General features: G+C 40.1%; 1 protein-coding gene across 1 annotated transcript in view; it reads right to left on the bottom strand.

Annotated features, from left to right (window-relative positions):
- cntn5 (contactin 5) overlaps positions 1 to 21,070 on the bottom strand; it is a gene marked incomplete at its 3' end in the record, with an annotated part of 142,834 nt that overhangs the window by 34,761 nt on the left and 87,003 nt on the right. Inside the window, exons 8-11 of the mRNA XM_083695117.1 lie at positions 17,614 to 17,795; positions 15,861 to 15,997; positions 15,438 to 15,567; positions 12,806 to 12,950 (exon numbers count right to left, since the gene is read on the bottom strand). Of these exons, the coding sequence (XP_083551243.1) occupies positions 12,806 to 12,950; positions 15,438 to 15,567; positions 15,861 to 15,997; positions 17,614 to 17,795 (594 nt within the window). The remainder of the gene's footprint in view (positions 1 to 12,805; positions 12,951 to 15,437; positions 15,568 to 15,860; positions 15,998 to 17,613; positions 17,796 to 21,070) is intronic.

The raw sequence follows: 21,070 nt of genomic DNA, 5'->3' as shown, positions 1-21,070 counted from the left end.
ACACAGGAACATAAAAAAACCCCACAGAAAATGTGTTCAAAGAAGCATTGTCACACTTAACAAATATTTACCAAAATATTTTAATAGGAAATATTCCAAGGAGCCTGGAAATCATATCACTGACAAATAAGCTTATGAAATTGGGGGGAACTTGATGATGCAGACTTATTGCATGCAAAGGTGGGTGCTTAATTTTGACATATAATAAATCTGTCCCATCACTTTTGGTGGCCTAAAATAGGGGGACTATGTCCAAAAAGTGCTGTTATTTCTGAATGGTGAAACCAATATGTACACTAATACCATCAAATAAAAGCTAATGATCTATACTTTAACCTCATAGTAACCTTCATAAGGCCAACCTTTGGAATGCAGAGCCAAAAGAAGAACAAATGCTTCACGGTCCCATTACTTGCAGGGCACTGTAGATGTATTTACTTTTGTTATGAGCAGGCATATCTTTGTATTCAAAGGGAATGTTATTATGCAAGAAACATAAATCATGCACAGTCCTCAAGAAACTGTATGACAAACCTTGACAATGACTGACTGCATTCAATAAACAGAATGCAAAAAGCTTTCAAAACAAGACAAGCATACCACATAGCTGTCCACTTGAAAGACATACGTTTAATGGAGAGGTAAAACAAATCTAATACAACTAAAATAAGTCTCTGTACTCTTCATAAACACCCATCTTGTCCATCTCATGCATAGAGAAGGATTCTGAGATGATGCTCATATACTCTGAGAAATGTAGTTTTGGTTCCATTTAGAACCCTCTGTGGAAAGGGTTCAACATGGAATCCAAAAGGGTTCTACATGGTTTGTTTACTTCTGTACCTGTCTGCTACCCCAACTAGCAAAACTAACACCATCTGATAAGGGTACATTCATTGACATTAATGAATGAAGTAGTTAAGATGAACAAATGATGAAGTAATACATTAAACAAACCATTCTTAAACATTGCAATAACTGCAAAAATTATTTACAAATACATGGTTTGTACTGCTATTTGTTAATGTTAACAAGGTTTACTACTGGACAGGAACTCATGTAGTTGTCACTCAGCATGAACAAATGTGTAATATATACATGAGCCAAGCGCTCATTAACATGTGTGACAACACATTTTACAAAATAAAATCAATGGAGCAAAGCATTGTTTCTGTTTAATCATTCTTTGTTGTTATTCTAGTCATTCATATTTAGAAATGATGTCACATTCATAAATGTACACAAGTGCTTCACAATAAAGTAATATATAACATGTAAATAGAGCAAAATACATCATAACATTACATGTCAGTAATAAGAATAAAAAAATAAATAATAATAATAATAATGAAACAAAATAAGAGAGTAATGGGGACTTATCATCATGATTTCTGATATTGCTTTTGTGTTCCTTACTTTTCATTCCGTCTTGGTTTTACCAACATAATAGGACCCACACAGACATTACATAAGCCACACATTTTACATGTTATTCTTCCTTTGACCATAAACCTTTTTCCAGTGTGGAAAAATATCTAAAGAGTAGACTATTTATAGTGAGTATATGTGTTTTACTTCATAAATAAGTTATTTTTACCCTGCACCCGAAGATGTTGTCAATATTAAGATGAGCACGCCATTCCCAAACTTTACAACAATGATGTGACACCTACAATGCTCTCCATAAACATTGGAAAGAGAAAGCATTTATTCTTCTGTTAGCTCTACACTCCAACAGTATAGACTACAGTATATTCCAACTTTAATTCAATGTTCTTTTTTCAGATTGGGTTCACCATCTAGAAAGCACAATATGTTTTAAACATACTCCTCCTATTTCAGGGCTCCAAAAATATTGGGGAAAAATCATATAATGTCCAAATAAAGTAGTCATGTTTAGTATTTGGTCAACAATCCTCTTCGGTTGTTGTTTGTTTTGAGAATTTTTTGCCTAAAATCGTATCATCAGGAAATGAAATGCATGTTCAATTGGATTTAAATCTGAAGATTGACTTGGCCAGTCAAGAACTTTGCCCTGAAAAACTCCTTGGTTGCTATGGCAGTATGTTTGGCAGACAGAATGTTTCGGTACACTTCAGAATACTGCTTCTGCTGCTGCTAACATCATCAATTAAGACAAGTTAGCCGGTTCTTGTGGCAGCTATACATGCTGCCACTATAGCACCCCATCCACCATGTTTCACAGATGAGGTGAAAACACTCTGGTACATGATAATGTTCGTCTTATCTGTCCACAAGACCGTTTTCCAGACCTCTTCAGGTACTTTTTTAGCAAACTGTATCCTGACCATCCTTTTTGAGGATAACTAGTGGTTTGCACCGTGCAGTGGAGCCTCTGTAGTTCGGCTGGTTATGTATTCTGCGGATGGTAGTCTCTGACACATTCACGCCTACCCACTGGAGAGTGTTCCTGATCTGTGGGACAGTTGTTTTGGGTTTTTTCTTAATTATGGTGAGCATTTTTCGGTCATCTACTGTAGAAGTCTTCCTTGGCCTCCCAGCCTGCAATTGCTGAGCTCACTAGTGCTTTTTTTCTTTAGACCCCAATAGAATTCTAGAACATACCTGCAGCTTACTGGGTTTTTGCCTAAACGTATTACACTCACCGGCCACTTTATTAGGTACACCTTGCTGAGTTTCCCCCTGGGATAAATAAAGTTTCTATCTATCTTCTATCACCTTGCTGAATTTCCCCCTGGGATAAATAAAGTTTCTATCTATCAAAAAACAAAACAATTTTTTTTTTTAATTTCCCCCTGGGATAAATAAAGTTTCTATCTATCTATCTATCTATCTATCTATCTATCTATCTATCTTGCTAGTACCGGGTTGGACCCCCTTTTGCCTTCAGAACTGCCTTAATTCTTTGTGGCATAGATTTAACAAGGTGCTGGAAACATTCCTCAGAGATTTTGGTCCATATTGACATGATAGCATCACGCAGTTGTTGCAGATTTGTCAGCTGCACATCCATGATGTGTATCTCCCGTTCCACCACATCCCAAAGGTGCTCTATTGGATTGAGATCTGGTGACTGTGGAGGCCATTGGAGTACAGTGCATTGAGTTGCTGCCATGTGATTGGCTGATTAGATATTTGCGTTAATGAGCAGTTGAACAGGTGTACCTAATAAAGTGGCCGGTGAGTGTATATTTCTCTAATGTCTGAAATAATGAATAACTCAAAATATATGAGTTATTATATAACAGATAAACAATAGACAATATATGATGATAATATACATGTTAATTACAAGTTCATTTATTTTTAAGATGAGAGGCTAAACATTATTTTAATAATAAAAGGATTAGGAATAGGATTCCCCTTGACAATTTGTCATAAATCCTAACCACCCTATCAGATTGTATGGCTATCAATGGGACAGCAATACAACTCATTACTACTAAAAAAAAAACAAGACATAAACCTGGCAGTCTAGTAATTATTGATACCATCAATTGGACATTACGTAAAAAAAACTTGCCAAAGTTTAATCTACGGATTAAAACATTAACTAGCTACCCAGCTAAAGTATGGTTCTCACCTTAATTACCTACCTACACTCACATCCCTGGATTACACACCACACTGGATTATTGCCTCTAATATGAAAAACGAATGGACATGAATTGCCAAATGCACAGTAATCTTGTCTTGGTTTTCATCTGCATTTTGCTGTCATTGGCAAATGTATAGTTTGATCCCTTTTGTTTATTTCTGCAGCTAGATAGGCAGCACTAGCTACCGCCGGTAGCTAGTTGCCTTCATGTAGTGACACATTTGAGCTATTTTGCTATTTCTGAGGCATACAACAATAATTTAAATTACAAGGTTGACTATTCCTCTTGCTTATCTGTTACTCATTTTTGTTTTGAACTCGTTGAGACATCTGAAAAACTGGAAGATAGACGCTATAGTCCAGATGGCGGAAATGAAACTTTGGTGCAGTATCATCATTACATGAAAACCCTCACATTTTTCCTATGACAACATGATATGTTTTTTGAACCATTCAAATGTGAAAATAGAGAGTTATATGTTTTTGTTGATGTGATTTTACCTTCCATGGTTTCAAAGTATTGTATGCTTAAATTGCATGAGTGAAAGTGATGGCCAGTCGAATGATTTTTCTGATATTTCAGCCACATAATGGATTCCTTGACTTTCACTGATGTCCCTTTGGTCCTCAAATTGACATACACCAATGTCAGACTCCAAAGGCAAATGCAATGCCTAGAATCAATACTAGACATTGACATATGCCTGCACAAATTATGTGATGGAACCCACCTGACTAATCAGAAACACCTGTCAAGTCAATTTTCCAATACTTTGGTGCCCTGACATAGGGGGACTATGTATAAAAACGGTTGTAATTTCTAAATGGTGAAAATAAAAATACATTGAATTAAAGTTGAGAATCTCTACTTTAACTGCATAGTAATTTCATTACTAGTTTGATTTCAAATCCAAACTGTTGGAGTATACAGCTAAAATAAGACAAACTGCTTCCTCTTTCCAACACTTATGGAGGGCACTGTATATGAAAATGATTCATTTGTAGCAAACTAAGAGACATGATACACTGTACAGGGGTGAAAAATAAAAGTAAAAATACAGACAGTGTGGGCAACGACAAATGACTTGCTGGATACAGGCAGTAAGACAGTGAAAATATAATTGACAGTTGTGAGTTGTATGTATTATAGCCTACAGAATCATATTAATAGCATGTCAACATGATATCTTACTTTCACTGATCCACAGAATGCAGTGCAAGAGGAAACTAACAAAGGGGAACAAAAGGAAAACCTTGCGCTTGGACAAATAATTAAATCTACAGTACAATACAATGTTTCAAATATAAAATGTTTGCATATCAGATAAAAACATACTTGAGTTATTTATGGTACATTAGTTAAGCTTACTGTACTCTATGAATATTAATTAATGATGATCATTAAGGGGTTAATCAGGAGGAGGAGGAGAATAAGACATTTTATTAATCCATGGAAACTGCCCCCTAATACGCTGTAATGCCACATGCATTCAATGGCAAAGGTTTGAAGACAGTTGACATATTTAAATACACTGGGCAAAACAATGCAGTCCACAAGGGTTTCTCATCACTGGCAAATGCAGAAACAACCATTGAATTATTCAAACACCAACACTATTTTACCTGATAGTAGCATAGGACCACAGCATCCCCAACAGTATAAGAATGGATTACTCTCCAGCAGGAAATTAAAGCATGCAGTGCCCTCATCTTTACAGAGACCTGGTTTACTACTGCAGTTCCTAACTCCGCCATTGTTATTGATGGCTACTCATTACACCGGCAGGACAGGACTCTAGATTCCGGTAAGGGGAAGCGGTGTATGCTTTATGATAAACAACTGATGCACAGACATTGAGATTTGTCTACCCTCCGTAGCCCCAACCTGGAATACTTGATGATAAAATGCAGACCCTTCTATCTGCACAAGAATTGTTGTGTCATCATTACCGCTGTGCATATACCCCTGCAAGCTGATACTAAAACTGCACTGAAACTGTTTAATGTATCAGTTTTTCAGTTTGCAACAACCTCTAATCTTGTGTTGTCCACTTTGTGCTTATCTGTCCAAGGGGCTCTGAGCCCCTCAAAACTATACTCCAATTTCTGAATTCATCCAGGCTGAGTCTAGTCCACCCTATATCCTGGTCCTTGCCATCCCACCCGGGTCCCACCAGTAAGCTGCCCTTCACTATGGACCCCTGAACTCTTGCACCACACCACATTAGTTTACTGTTCAGCACCTGATCAGCCAGAGGAGGATGGGTCCCCCTGGAGTCTGGTTCCTGTCAAGGTATCTTCCTCTGAGTTTTTCCTTGGCTTACTCCTGGGGGTCTATTCCCATGTAAATTCTCCCAGGGCTGTGTGCTCAGTCCCCTGCTGTACTCCCTGTGGCCATGCACAGCTCCAACATCATCATAAAGTTTGCTGATGACACCACCATGGTTGGCCTGATCTCCAACAACGAGACAGCCTATAGGGATCAGATAAATGTCCTGGCAGACTGGTGCCGGGATAATAATCTCTCTCTCAATGTCAGCAAAACCAAGGAGCTGATTGTGGACTTCAGGAAGAAACACTTACCCCCATCCACATCGAAGGAGCTGAGGTGGAGAGAGTCAACAGCTTCAGGTTTCTTGGTGCCCACATCACTAAGGATCTAACATGGTCACACCACACCCACACAGTCATCAAGTCAGCACGCCAGCTTCTGTTTTTCCTCAGGCGGCTGAGGAAATTTGGCATGTCCCCCCGATCCTCACAAACTTTTACAGGTACACCATTGAGACCATCCTGTCCAACTGCATCACCGCCTGGTATGGCAGCTGCACTGCTCACGACCGCAAAGCCCTGCAGAGAGTGCTGAAAACGGCCCAGTCCATCACAGGCTGTGACCTCCCTGCAATACAAGCTCTGGTAACTTTTCAGCCTACCTCAAATCCGTGGACTGCGCCAAATTAACGCAAAGCTATTAGAAACAAGGCTGATAATTAATGAAACAGCTTCATTAGTCTTATGAATGGCTTGTATATGTAAATACTCTATTACTCATTTGTTTGCTTATTGGGAAAAAAGGGGTTCTAGATGGAACCCAAATGGGTTCTTTACAGGGTTCCCCTTCATGGACAAATGAAGAAGCCTTTTTTTAGTACTAACTAGAGCCTTTTTTAAGAGTTTAGTACTAAAATGCTAAATTAAACCTTGAATATGAAACATCAATACCTTGACAAATATACAGATGAGAATTAAAGAGCTCAACACAGTTTCCAAAACACTGGAGGGTAGTGTGTGAGCAGCTGGCTATAGGCTGGGGATCCACTCAAAGTACAGGATCATGACACGTCTTAGTTGTCCATTCAGTGACCGTGGTACAGTCCTTTCATTTATGCATATTTCAGTCCCATCTTCTTTGAGTTTGAGCTGCAGGAGTGAGGATGAATATAATCATATTTTATGAAAAAAAAAAAAAAATCTATTTCTGCCCAAACCAAACAATCTGAATCATGGGAATGGGGAGTGTTCTCTTGGCTTTTTAATTTGTCTCATGTTGTTTGGAATTCATATTTACAGCACTAAGCTCTGTCATCGTGGAGAGAATGATGGAAATTGGCAGGCAGAAACTCATAAAAGCATGACAAAATCTTGCCACACAGAAAATTCATAAGGAGACTGCAGCCAGGAGACATTCTTCAAATTAGGAAGAGAATCTATATCCGACAAGGACACTAAGGCAGGAAGGACACACAATAGGGACCACTGGGTATACAGGATATGCAAATTAGCTAACCTGGCTGAGGAAATATAAAACAAATGTATCTTAAGACCTCTCTGTATGATAGAATCCCCCTCTATCATTGTATACTATAGCATCTTGAAGATATTTCATAGGTCTGTTGTGATGCTAAAGTCTTTGAGACAACACTCAAATGATATTATACTGAAAAAGTAAAGAAACAACATTTGTGCATAGATTTTACAAAATGTTTATAAACATTCCATGATATTATGCTGTTCTTTTGTCTGTCTCTCAGAAAGAAAGGCTTTGGGTTTCAATTCAGTCTGCCCGATAGTCTCAAACTAATGGGATTAATAATTTCCATTAAGCAGACAAAAGCCCTGAACATTAGCGGAAATCCATGTTAATTACAAACCTTCATTAAGTCAGCACAGCTGTCAATGTCAGATAAATGTGAAGCTGTTTCGATTCCACCCCTGCTCTTCCCAGAATTGAACTTCTTTCCACCCACAGAGGTCTTTCTAATGTTAGAGGATCCTTGTAGAAGTGACACTGGGCTGGCGAAGACTTGGAAATGCTTGGTTCATACTGTTTATATCAGCTTTGCCAAAGGAGATCATCTCCCATAAGGCAGTAATGAACAGCATAAGTACATTCACCTTTAATACCAGAAATAAACTGTAAATTCAGAGATCAGCCACTACTAAACATGCCACAACAGATTACATTTCAGAGAAAGCGTCTGATTCAAATGCTAATTCTATATTCAGAAAATTCTATATTCCAATACAGATACCAGCAAGCACGAAGATTTGTAAAGGTTTGACACATTTATTGTACACTGTATCGTTTTGTTGATATATGACCAACTTCATGCTTAGCCCCCAAATACAGTGCTTGTGTAAGTACTGGGACACTTTACTACACCAAAAGAGCAAAAAAAGAGCTCTACAAATCAACCTATTTCAGGGTACCCAAATGTAATGTGCTTGACAGGTGTTTCTGGTTCGTCAAGTGTGTTCCGTCACACCATTTGTGCAGTCAATGAAAGTCAAGTGTGGAGAAAAAAAGGAACTGCCCAATATCCACAGCATACCACCTCATCTGTGAAATATGGTGGAGGGAGTGTTATGGCTTGGGCATGCATGGCTTCCACTGGAACTGGCTCACTGTCATCATCATTGATGATGTAACTGCTGATGCAGGATGAATTGTGAAATGTACAGAAATATCTTGTCAGCCCAAGTATAAGCAAATGCCTCCAAACTCACTGGACAGCGCTTCATCATACAGCAGGACAATGACCCAAAACATACTGCCATAGTAACTAAGGAGTTTTTCAGGGCCAAAGTGGACTGTTGTTGACTGGACCAGTCAATCTCCAGATTTAAATCCTATTGAACATGCATTTCATTTGCTGAAGAGGAGACTTCAGACAAAACGTCCTCAAAACAAACAATAACTTGAGATGCCTACAGCACAGGCCTGGCAGAGCATCACCAGAGAAGATACCCAGCGTCAGGTGGGGTCAATGGATCTCAGACTTTAGACAATTATTGCATGCAAAGGATTGTCGACCAAATACTAAACATGAGTGCTTCATTTGGACATTTAATGAATCTGTCCCATCACTTTTGGTGGTCTAAAATAGGGGGACTATGTCTAAAACGTGTTTTTTAATAACATGTCTGAATGGTAAAACCAATATGTACACAAATACCCTCAAATAAAAGCTGAGAATCCCTACTTTAACCTCACAGTAATTGTTTGATCTCAAACATTTGGAGTGTAGAGGCAAAAGAAGAAAAAAATGCTTCACTGTCCCATTACTTTCGCAGGGCACTGTATGTATGTTTATTAAGGAATGAAAGGGGTAGTTAATATATAGCTTACAGACAGTGGTAATGTTTTGACAGCCCATAATTTCACAACAACATTTGCCAGAGCAATTTGTGAGGGAGGGATACAAATCACCCGGATTGATTATCAAATGGCTGTCCTTGTGACTAAGGAGTTGAATAAGTTGCTGAATCTGGGCTGATAAACAAAGGTCTTGATCCCTCACACTGCATCTGACTGATAATTCCACTGTTGCTCACTCAGATGGATGCACCAGAACCCTGCACATCCCCTTCTGAAGCACTGCAGAGTTGTTTTTCATAAAATATTATTGTTACGACTCAGTTGTGTCTAGGGTAAAAGGGAAGTGCGTAACAGATTTGACCAACTTTAGGCAGGAATCTTGAGCGCGTTGGTGTGAAATAAAGGAGACCAGACAAGGATGGAGTGAACTCAAATAGTGGTATATTGTAAATAATAGGGGGGGGGGGGTGTACGGGCAGTGTACACACAACACAACGGACACACACAACACTAGCAGCCCACAGGCCAAGGGGACACAGATGTTGCCAAAGAAAAGAAAGTAACAAAAATCTAGGAGAGTTAGGAGAGGCTATTAACTGACCCTAACTAAAAATCCACAACTCAAAATACTGCCTATCTGACTAACTAAACTACTCTAACCAAGGACATCAAAATGTACATGGTTGGCAACCACCCCTTTCCTAGTGTATCTAGACAATAGTTCCACTTACGTGTGAGAGTATAGAGGCCTCTGTCTTACCTGCCCCAGGGCCTGGGCCTGGATCTCTCTCTCTCTCTCTCTCTCTCTCTCTCTCTCACACACACACACACACACACACACACACACACACACACACACACACACACACACACACACACACACACACACACACACACACACACACACACACACACACACACACACACACACACACACACACACACACACACACACACACACACACACACACACAGTAGGGGGAAACAAGTGTCAGTGGGGCCAAGAACATCAATGTGTCACAACATAGCATGAGCTCATGAAGAGAGCGACTGGCATGAAACACACAGCTTAAATACTAAAATGAAGGGAGTTGATTGGGGCCGGACTGGGATGGCAGGTGATTAGGATGATTGGTAGCAGGTGCAGCAAATGGGAGTGGTGATGTCGCCCTATAAGGGAAAACAGAACAGACAAACCTACGTGGAACGTAACAATTATGCATTCAACTGCATAAGAAACTCATATGCAATCACTGGGTCTAAACCATCCCTGAGAAGGAAAAAAATGCCTCAAGAGCCTTGCCACTATTTGATGTGTTTTGTTTGAACGATGACACTTAATTTCAGTTACTGTAATTAGATAGTGACTTGTAAAAACATGTAAACAAATTCCTTTTGGGGCTCTGAACCGGAAAAATAATAAAGTGGGGTTTACCTTTTAAACTGTCCTGGGACTTTATCTTGGGGGAAATAAGCTCTATTACAACTTGGTATAACTTTCTTGGATAAAATGATTCCCTTTTGTGCCACTCTGGAAGTCATTCATTGGGAACACAATGTATACAGAAAAACATTTACATTTACAATTCCCTACCCCTAACAACACTTCACACATTGCAACATGCAGCATACCAATTAATCATGGTGGTACTGTAGAATATACAGGAGTTAGCTAGTATGCACAGTGCTTACTTACTACAACATTCTTACCCTCACTCATTCTACATACAGTGGATGACTTCAAAACATCAATCAACAATGCTGCAAGTTGTACAAGCAAATATTTTCTCACCTCGTTTCGCACACAACATATCCGAGGCCAAGGGCCCGGAAGCAACATGGATAAGCTCATGGAGCTCCACCTCCATGCACCACGTGACCCGCACCATCAAGGCCACAGCACAGTCCGTTGGAAGGGTGATGGGTCTCTCGGTGGTGGGAAAGTGAGTCTTCTGGCTAGCCATGTCCCGCATTTCTAACAAGGAGCACCGGGACATCTTCGTCGGGCCCATCAACCTGGCTGGTCTGTTTGGGATGGCCCATGACAATCTCAAGTCCAGGGTCGAGTTGAGGAAAAGGGACAAGGAGGACTTCTTCGACGTCAAAGAACAGGCCCTTCCCAAGCCAGATTGTGACCTCCCCCCACCTTCAAGAGAGATCACTCCCGACAGTTGAGCCACCCCAGGCCAAGGTCCGACACAAAAGGTTTCTGAGATTTCCCTCTGTGGCACACACTGTTTTTAGTAATGGTTTGGAGACTGTGTGATACAGACAGGGTACATTCTAGTGTCCATACAGATTTCCAGTTCGGACCAGGCAATCTGGGCATTTTGCAGGGTCCCATAGTGAGCGGTTGAACCGAGTCGACTGATAGAGAAATTTGTAACCCAGGTCCCCTGAAGGAGATGAGGGAGACCCTCATATCATTGCCCCTGTTGTGCTGTGCTTGTGAAGAGTGGTTTGCTAAAACGGGCGCGCTTGCTAGGTCTTATATATTATTAAACCTTTATTTACACAGAGATGTCCCACTGAGACCAAGGTCTCTTTTTCAGGGGAACCCTGCTGACATTACATTAAAATGACATTGCATTACATTAGTAATACATTACATTCAATAACAATACATTAGCCTACATTACAAACAATATTTAACCTTTATTTATACATAAGAAACACACTGAGATCAAGGCCTCTGTTGCAGGTGCCACAGAATCTATACAATTACAAAACAACACATTAAAAAATACAACAGTTAAATACAATCAATACATCATATAAAACCACAATATATCAGGAGAAACAATCACATCCTTCACCAAAGAGGTCCTCAATCAACACCTTAAATTACCCGAGCGGCACCAAAACAACCAACTGAAATGTTTTTTGTAGATTGCCCCAGCAGTGAGGTGCACCATAACTAAATGCGGATTTACTCAATTCTGTGGAGACCCGAGGAACCTCAAGAGTTAACCATCTCTGAGAACAAGTTAGGTCATTTGTGTTCTTAAATTTCAATAATGAGGTTAGGTAAGCCGGGAGTTTATGCAGTAGGGCTTTATACACAAAAAGGGGGTAATGAAGAAATCTACGGGACTTTAACGAGGTCCAGCCAACCTTTTGATAAAGTATACAATAATGAGTATTAAAACTGTCACCTGTAATAAAGCAAAGCTATGGTAGATGGCATCCAAAGATTTAAGAGTCACATTTTGGTAGATGATATCGCCATAATCAAGCACTTGGCATGAAGATTGACTGCACAATCTGCACCAACCTCACCCCAACAATTGCTCTCTGCAGGACAGCGAATGCAGCACCAGGTCAATCATGGGGGCAATAGCATATACAGTAGTGTCATCGGCATATAGATGCAGGTTACAATTATTTACAAATAATCCAATATTGTTAATGTATAGTCAATAGTCAAAATAATTTAGGACGAGTGGTAGGTGGGGCAGTCTGCTTGCAAGCATGATTGTATAGGGATCTTCAGCAAAAGGTACACAAGAGTGTTTGTCCCACAGTTAGGGGTCTCCCTCATCTCCTTCAGAGAACCTAGGTTACATTTGTAACCTCTAGTTAAAAAGTACAGTACATATTGTTCATCATGATTTCAGTGTACATACCTCGTATTGGGCTGTATCCTCCTGTCTCCTCTCCTCCATGTTACCCTGGGTTTTGGAGATGCTCTTGGCTTGCACTCCAAGGACACATCCTTTCCCAGTGTGGCAATAATCCGGAGAGGATTGGGGTTAAAGACAGGGGCCAACGCTGTAAAAGAGACACCCATAATGTTTCAAAATGATCTAATAATTTAATATTCCTCTTCTGAAATGATGACTATGTGTATTTCATTTAACTACTATTATTAGCTGGTCGTAAACAACTGGTTACTTACATACATTATTCTGAGTTATGCAAAGCAATATCAGATATCTGAAGCAAACTCATAGTCTATATTGGCATGCACTGTATGCCTGTAAGAATGATGTTGTCATAATTAGCTGGTTTAAGGAATGCTGAAGTGTCTAAAAGAAATAAAACATTTTCAGGCTAAAGGATGACAATAATTCAACTCTTCAATGTTAGCATTTAGAGATAATTACTGTTAAAAAACGTACACTGTCTAGAGGGAATCATTCAGTAGGCTGACACATCTGATGACTCAAATGCTGCTGGAGCCAAAACTCAGCTGATCAAATCAGACATAATTCTGCCTATAAAACAATAGCACTCTGTCTATACAACTGTGTTGGAGACTGGGGCCATATATAAGCTTCAAGGCTTTGTCAAGACTAGTTATTCAAATGCTGAGTGATGCTTTGAAGGTGACATTAGAGATGATGACATTTCAAGCCCAGGCTACTGGCCAGCCCCTATCCCCACTGTACTCCTGCTTGTCTCCCAGATGTGACAGACCTCTGACAGACCTCTGACAGTGGCATGGCTCCCCTAAGACATGAAAACAGGAGAAAGAGCACTTGTGGCTGTGCGTGTGTGTGTGTTTGTTTTAATCAGAATGAGCCTCCAGTGATCGCTCATCTGTGTGGTGTCATTAGCCATCTAATCTGTACTGATAGTTTTTGCTTGTGGCATCTCACAAAGGACACAAGCCACTGGTAAAGGGATGCCTGGGGGACATAGTTACGAGAACATTCATCACCAGCATTCAAATATTATTTTGACCGTTGTTCCAGGAAGGGGGGAAGGTGCCTTCTAGTCATCTTACATAAACATTATCAGAATCTAGGGCTACAGTGCTCAAACACACTCTTTTTTAGACAATCTAATCTAATCATGTAATTGCCATTGCTTTTTTTGCATTCGTCTCAGAATGCCAAATGCTAACACATCATTCATAAACATATTTAGAAAATTAGTTAGGTTTGGGAAACAGCTCAAAACTATTGTCACATTACAGCACATTGCAATGTTCATTGGTTTGCATTCATACTTTCTAAATGTGATGGGTTTCCTCTGAAGAACCAAGGGCACATAATGCAGACTGTAAATCAAAATGACCCACAGGAAAGGAGGAAAGGGGAACACATGTGTCACCAGATCTGTCCTAGTATTGGAGCTGACAGGGAGAAAATGAGTGTACTGTATCTACAGAGAGTTGCTGGCAAGAGGTACAGTCTGAGGCCTCTGTCCTTTATTTAAGGCCTCAGGATTCAGTTACTGTGACAACTATGTGTTTCTAAAGAACTACTCTTGTACAGTACATACAAAATGTTTCTTGCTATAGGCAGACCACACATACATCAGTGGAGGCTGGTGGAGGTAAACCATACATTTGCATACTGTATGGTATTCCTCATTCCATTCCATGCATTACAATGATCGCATCCTCTGATTTCAGTATGCAAATGTGTGTTTTGCATACTGTACATGACAACCAAGCTGCCAAGAAGATGCAATTCTGTGCTTTTGTCATGTGGTCAATATTCAGTCAGTGAATTCTGCAGGAATACAGATATAGATGACATGCTTCATGTGCAACATAAGCAATTTTACATATTTTGACAGGCAAATGAGGTGGAAATGATATGCTGTTATGATGAACAATACCATTTTGTAATTACAAACCTTACATGATAATACCTGCTGGAAATTATTAGCGGGTTCAAAGTTCATAATCTGAATATTTTGTACTATTTTGTAAAGTGGTTTAGTCATTAACATCAAGGATAGAGAAATCCTCAACATCTTTCTCGTTTTGTCTTTCTCTTTGAGTAGACAACCTTCCTCTAAGTCACTGTGTTTCATTGCACCCTAAAATAGGGACAAACTACAGTATGTGCTGTCTTCAACTTGATCCATACAGACACCTCATTGAATATCACAACAAGGGTCCTTCAACTGTTTAGGTACAATCAAGGACGATTGATTGCTAATCAGCACATCTCAAGTTTTTGTTTTCTACTCTTACATTTCTATCTCTCTTCCCTATAAAGTGTCACAAGCCAGTTTCATTGTTTAAAGAGTGTCAAGACGCAAACCTACCTATGCTTACAAATGGGTCATTTTAGATTCACCACAAAAGCTATTTTGTACTACAAGCCGATTACGTTATTTTTTGTACAGCATTATCCAACCGTGAACAGACCCCCATTTCCACGACAAGCAAACTAGGGATGGCAATGATGCTTTTCCATGTCTGAATTTTCAATAGAAACATTGACAAACCGCACTGTACATGTGAACAAACTGTAGTCTCAGATCTAATTCAGCAACAACTGAATTGTAAATACACACCTAAAATCTTGAGCTCTGCACTGGAGTAAATGGCACCATATTTATTTTCTGCAATGCACTGATACATTCCAGAATCCGCCTGCTGCACCTTTTGGATGATCAGTTCTCCATTAACTGTTTCCACTCTGCTCTGTAACAAAAATAACACATTTTATCAGTTGCATAAGATCAAAACACAATATTTGGCAAACATATAATACATAACCAAACCAAACGGGCAATCAATCAAACATATATTTAAATAGTAAATTAGTTAGTAAATGTAAAGTATTAGTAAATTTACAAAAAATAAATACTGTACAACTTCCATGGCAAATGTTTTTTCTATTGTAAACGTCTATACTCTAGTAGCGTTACTGGTATATTGAGATAAGATGGTCCCTATGTTTCTTTGTATGGGATGTTGGGTGTGATAGTGAGTACCTGGGGGGTGAGGGGGGCCCCATTACGGAGCCAGCGGTAGGTGGGTCTGGGCTTCCCCATGGCTTTGCACTCCCACTGGAGCTGCTCTCCACTATCCAGTTGGGTGTCATTTATCATGCTGATCCATTGTGGGTAGGCTGTTAAAAAATAATATGTTAGTTGTTTACAAGGAGATGCACGGCTGCTGTATGAAAACATAGCATGTAGGTTTTCAAATGTCAGTGTGGCAGCAACACGCAACACTACTCGATTATTGACTTGAAAATGTGTTTGACAAAAAAGCTCCACTAGACATTTTTGTTGGCCTCTCAAATCAGACCATATTTTGCCGGTACCTCCCATATACTGAGATAAGCAGTATAAGATAAGATTAATTGTGCATAGTGAACTTGATTTAAACAGGGTCAATTCAGGATTTTGGTCTCAGTTGATATCCTATGGCCAGTCGATGAGAGAGGAACGGCTTGAGTAACCTCTACTAAAGGCAGCACCTCCTTGAGTTACTACCCCTGCCCATGGTCATAAACCTCTCTGCTTGGGTGCCTGCTCTCTAACTCTCCCCCCCACTCCCCTACACATCCTTGGGAGGACATCTTCCGAGGCTGTGGACTGCCTGGCAGCTCCCATTCTCTATACATCACAGAGGGAAAAGGGAGCCTAATTTGTAGCAGCTACATGCTGAATGTTATTTATGTAGGTCACCCTAATTTTTCATTTTGAGAGGGAATTTCTTGACTAAGGTGCCATATGCAAAGAGTAGAAGAGAACGTGCCTGGCTTACCAGCGGCAGTAGCTCAATGGAGGACTGCTGCATGTCATATTGGCCAGGAGGAAGTGTCACTCTGACAGCACATTAATGCCAAACCCTCTGAGCTGGCCCCTCACATGGGATAATCTACAGCATGTGACTTTGCATGGCTTCAGTTACTTTCAACAAGACAGTATCATACTGTAGCAAGACAGTTTTTATTACATCAGGTTTGTTTTTATACTTTATGAATTTGACTGGGTCAAGAGTACAATGGAAAATAATGAAAACATTTTATGTATGTGTGCATATCAATACATAAAAGAAAAACTACAATTCAACATGTTATTTTTATAGCAACAAATACAAAAACTTGATTGGAGTGGAAAAAAATCATTTTAACTTCTGCATACCATATCTACTTATATTCAGTAGACCATTTATAACGATCCATACTGTGCTTAAACTAGCCACTGTAAACGAAGCCTCTGTAAAAGTATGACATAACATCCATTTTAAATCAGGGCAATATGGTACTATTTATGACACAATTCACTCTGGATCTAAGTCAGTGTCATTGCTTCACAGATAAGAGGAGATAAGACAGAGGTAATAAATAGGTCTCCACGACACCACAATAAGATAGTCAGTGGGAAAATCGCTGGAGAATGGTCTAGATCAAACAATGGATTATTGGAATACCAATAATAACAATAATCTTTAAAACGGACAAAAGAAGGCTGAAACCGAGTCGACTGGAGCAACAATAGACACTATAGAGGCACAGTGGAGACCCCATGTTAATTTGATATGCAATTTTTTTCGGACTGAAACAGGCCCCAGGGAAAATCAAACCAACAAATGTAATGAGATATAAGCCCATACATTATGTATGCCCAGAAGCTTTTGGCCGATTTTGTCAAACAGATATGGGGGAATTTTGACCAGCACCGTGGTGACATTTCCCTGTTCTCGAATATTATATAGGGACAGGGCAAAACTCACTGTAGACCTGAAGATGGCCTTTGAAGGCTGTGCCTCCCCTGGGGTTCATAGCCTTGCACTCATAAGCCCCTGAGTCCTCCAGCTGGATGTTAGGGATCTCCAGTACGGCCTGGGACTTCCGTAGCCTCGCCTTTTTGGGAATGTTGCCATTCATCTTCCTCCATGTGATAGTTGGAACAGGACTTAGGGGGAAGTGGTTAGTTGAGGGTTAACTATGCTTTCTACAGAAACGCATCCTGGCAGTATAAACATAATGCATGTATACAGTATGTTTTGCATTGATATACCAATTATGAGTGTTCTACCGTGTGCTCTTAATAATTAAGCATAAACATACTAGATATTGTTACTGTGAAAGGAAATACAACATTGGCATGAAGTAAGTAAAGCATAATAGTAAAGCAATATGTGTTGATACTGGTATTCTATCATTTTCATAATATTTAGCATTATCGTTTCAATTTGTTGTAATTCTTGAACTTGGGTCTCTGAAAGCAATGACCTCCAACTCTGGCACTCAGAATGATGTCATATACAGTATATTCAAATCAGGTTTCCAGACTATATTTTTATGATTAGTGTCTGAGCAATGCTGTTCATCACTGTTTGTTGATGGTGTGCTCCTGTGACTCTTCCTGATAGATGGGTTGCACATGCAGAAAGAGAATGTCTTTATATACTCTATCAGTGGTGGAATTGTATGATAGCTATATTTGACAGGTCTCAGAAAGATGGAAATGTGACACCATGGAAACCCCTGGTGCACCAATCAATCATTCAGCCATGATGAAAATATTACATCCCATACCTAAGGACATTTATGCTATCCTGGTTGCTATGGTCTCTAACTTGGATTCAGAGCACGTATTAAGCTCAGAATTAACGTCTCAAAAGCCTTCCGACCAATCCTTATGCAATGGTTCTGAAATATCATAATAATACTAGGGAGGTACAGACACTACTAAGTGTAAATGACAAAATTACAAAAACATGCTTGCAATCTAACTTACTGCAGAAATTCTAGAGTATAATGTTAGTTGCCCTGATGAATAAGCATATAGTGTACATTTGTCTATAGTTGTAGAATCATCTGTGAATCATCTGTGTCTTCAGGATTGGTTGAGTGAAATTCATTTTGTACCTTAATTAAGTGTGATTGGTTATTCACTTTGTCAGTTTCTGGTTGAATAGGTGGGATTGGTTAGTTTGTCAGTTTCTACCTAGTTTCCGGGTAATTTCTAGCTTTGATTGGCCATCTGGCTGTGTTTGAAGCTCTTGATTGGTACAGTAGCTTGTGGGCTAATTACTGTCTGTAGGACTGCTGGTAGGTGGGAGGGGCTAGGCAATCAGCAATTTGTGAATTGCACTTGTAAGCTTCACTGATCTGACAGCACCAGCTGTAGCGTCACCCTCATCTTCTCTTCTCACAAAGACAAGGAAGTCTATCTGTGGGAGTCCATCAGGGAAGGACAGAGATAAGGGCCACACAGCTGAATATTTTCTTTCTGTATTGTTGTCATCAGCGCTAGCTGTATTTTGGTTTGCTTTTTAAATCCTTCGATCTAACGTCTGCTACTGTGATGTCTTCTACCCATCCCTGTTATTTCATCTTTCTGTGGGGCACATAGACAAGGCACTCCACCTCACCGCAGCAACAAATCCAATCTGGGGTACCCTACACACTCAAGCTGTCTTGACCTTGCTGTTGCCGGAGGACTCTGGAACTGCCAGTCAGCAGTGCAGAAAGCAGAGGCAATCGCAGCCTTTGTCTCATTTAAGTCCCTCCATTTCCTGGCTCTCCCTGAGACATGGATCACACCGGAGAACAGGGCTACTCCAGCATCCCTCTGCGTTGCACACTCCTTTTCTCAGACCCTTAGACCTTCTGGTCAAGGCTGTGGCACAAGGCTGTGCTCCTCATCTCACCTAAGTGGACATCTAATGTTCTTTCTCTATCAGATCTGTCCATCTGTCCCCATTTGAATTTCATGTTGTTTCTGTTACAAACTTCACATTGTTGTTATCTACCAGGTCAGCTTGGTACTTCCTAGATGAGATGGATGTCCTTCTCAGCTTCTTCCCTGAGGATGGAACACCACTCACTCTCCTGGATGACTTCAACATCAAATCAGAGAAGTTTCACTCTTCTGGCTTTCTTAACCTTCTCTCCTTTTTTGACCTTACCCTTTCTCACTCTCCTCCGACTCATAAGGCAGGCAATAAGGTTGAACTTGTATTCACCAGGTCCTGCTCCACCTCCAACCTTATTGTTACCCCTCTTCCGGTTTCTGACCATCACTTTGTGTCCTCCTTCCTTCCCCTCAAATCCACTCAAACTATACATACTGTTACTACCTGCCGCAACATGCAAACTATCTCTCTCTTTCTCTGTTCCTCAAGATCCTCCCTACCCTCTACTGAATCATTCTCCCTTCTGTCTACTGATGCTGCCTTCTTCATACTATGACTATCTCTGTCTGAATCCCTGCGTGCAAAAAGAATGGGGCTTCAGGCAGCAAGAGGAAATGGAGGAAAACTGATGACCTCTTATCACTCTCCTCCTTAATTTCTCCTCCTCTGTGTCTGCTGCTAAAGCTTCTTTCTACCATTCCAAAATTCTGTCTTCTGCCTCTGACCCAAGGAAACTGTTTTCCACATTTTTCTCACTCCTCAACCCACCTTACTCTCCCCCTCCCCCCTCTCTGCAGGTGACTTTTTATTTTATTTAACCTTTATTTATACAGGGGAAAGCACACTGAGACCAAGGCCTCTTTTGCAGGTGCACCCTGTCCACAAAATCTATACAATTACAAAACAACACAGAAAATACAACACAGTTAAATACAGAAATCAATACATCATATAAAACCACAATATATCAGGAGAAACAATCACATCCTTCACCAAAGAGGTCCTCAATCAACACCCTAAATTACCCGAGCGGCACCAGAACAACCAACTGAAATGTTTTTTGTAGATTCTTCCAGCAGTGAGGTGCACCATAACTAAAAGCGGATTTACTCAATTTAGTGGAGACCCGAGGAACCTCAAGAGTTAACCAACTCTGAGAATGACTTAGGCAACTGACTCTTGAATTTCAATAATTAGGTAAGCCGGGAGTTTATGCAGTAGGGCTTTATACACAAAAGGGGAGTAATTAAGAGATCTACGGGACTTTAACAAGGTCCAGCCAACCTTTTGATAAAGTATGCAATGATGAATATTAAAACTATCACCTGTGATAAAGTGAAGGGCGCTATGGTCGATAGCATCCAAAGGTTTAAGAGTAGTGGCTGCTGCATTTTGGTAGATGATATCACCATAATCAAGCACTGACATGAAGGTTGATTGCCCAACCTGCTATCTGCTGTTCAGGGAAAGGTAAGATCTATTCCGATAAAAGAAGCCCATCTTAAATCTAAGTTCCTCTGTATGTTTTCTGAACATCAAGTCTTTG

Source organism: Argentina silus (assembly GCF_951799395.1).
Source record: "Argentina silus genome assembly, chromosome: X".
Taxonomy (NCBI): Eukaryota; Metazoa; Chordata; class Actinopteri; order Argentiniformes; family Argentinidae; genus Argentina; species Argentina silus.
This window is presented reverse-complemented; position numbering and strand designations above follow the sequence as displayed.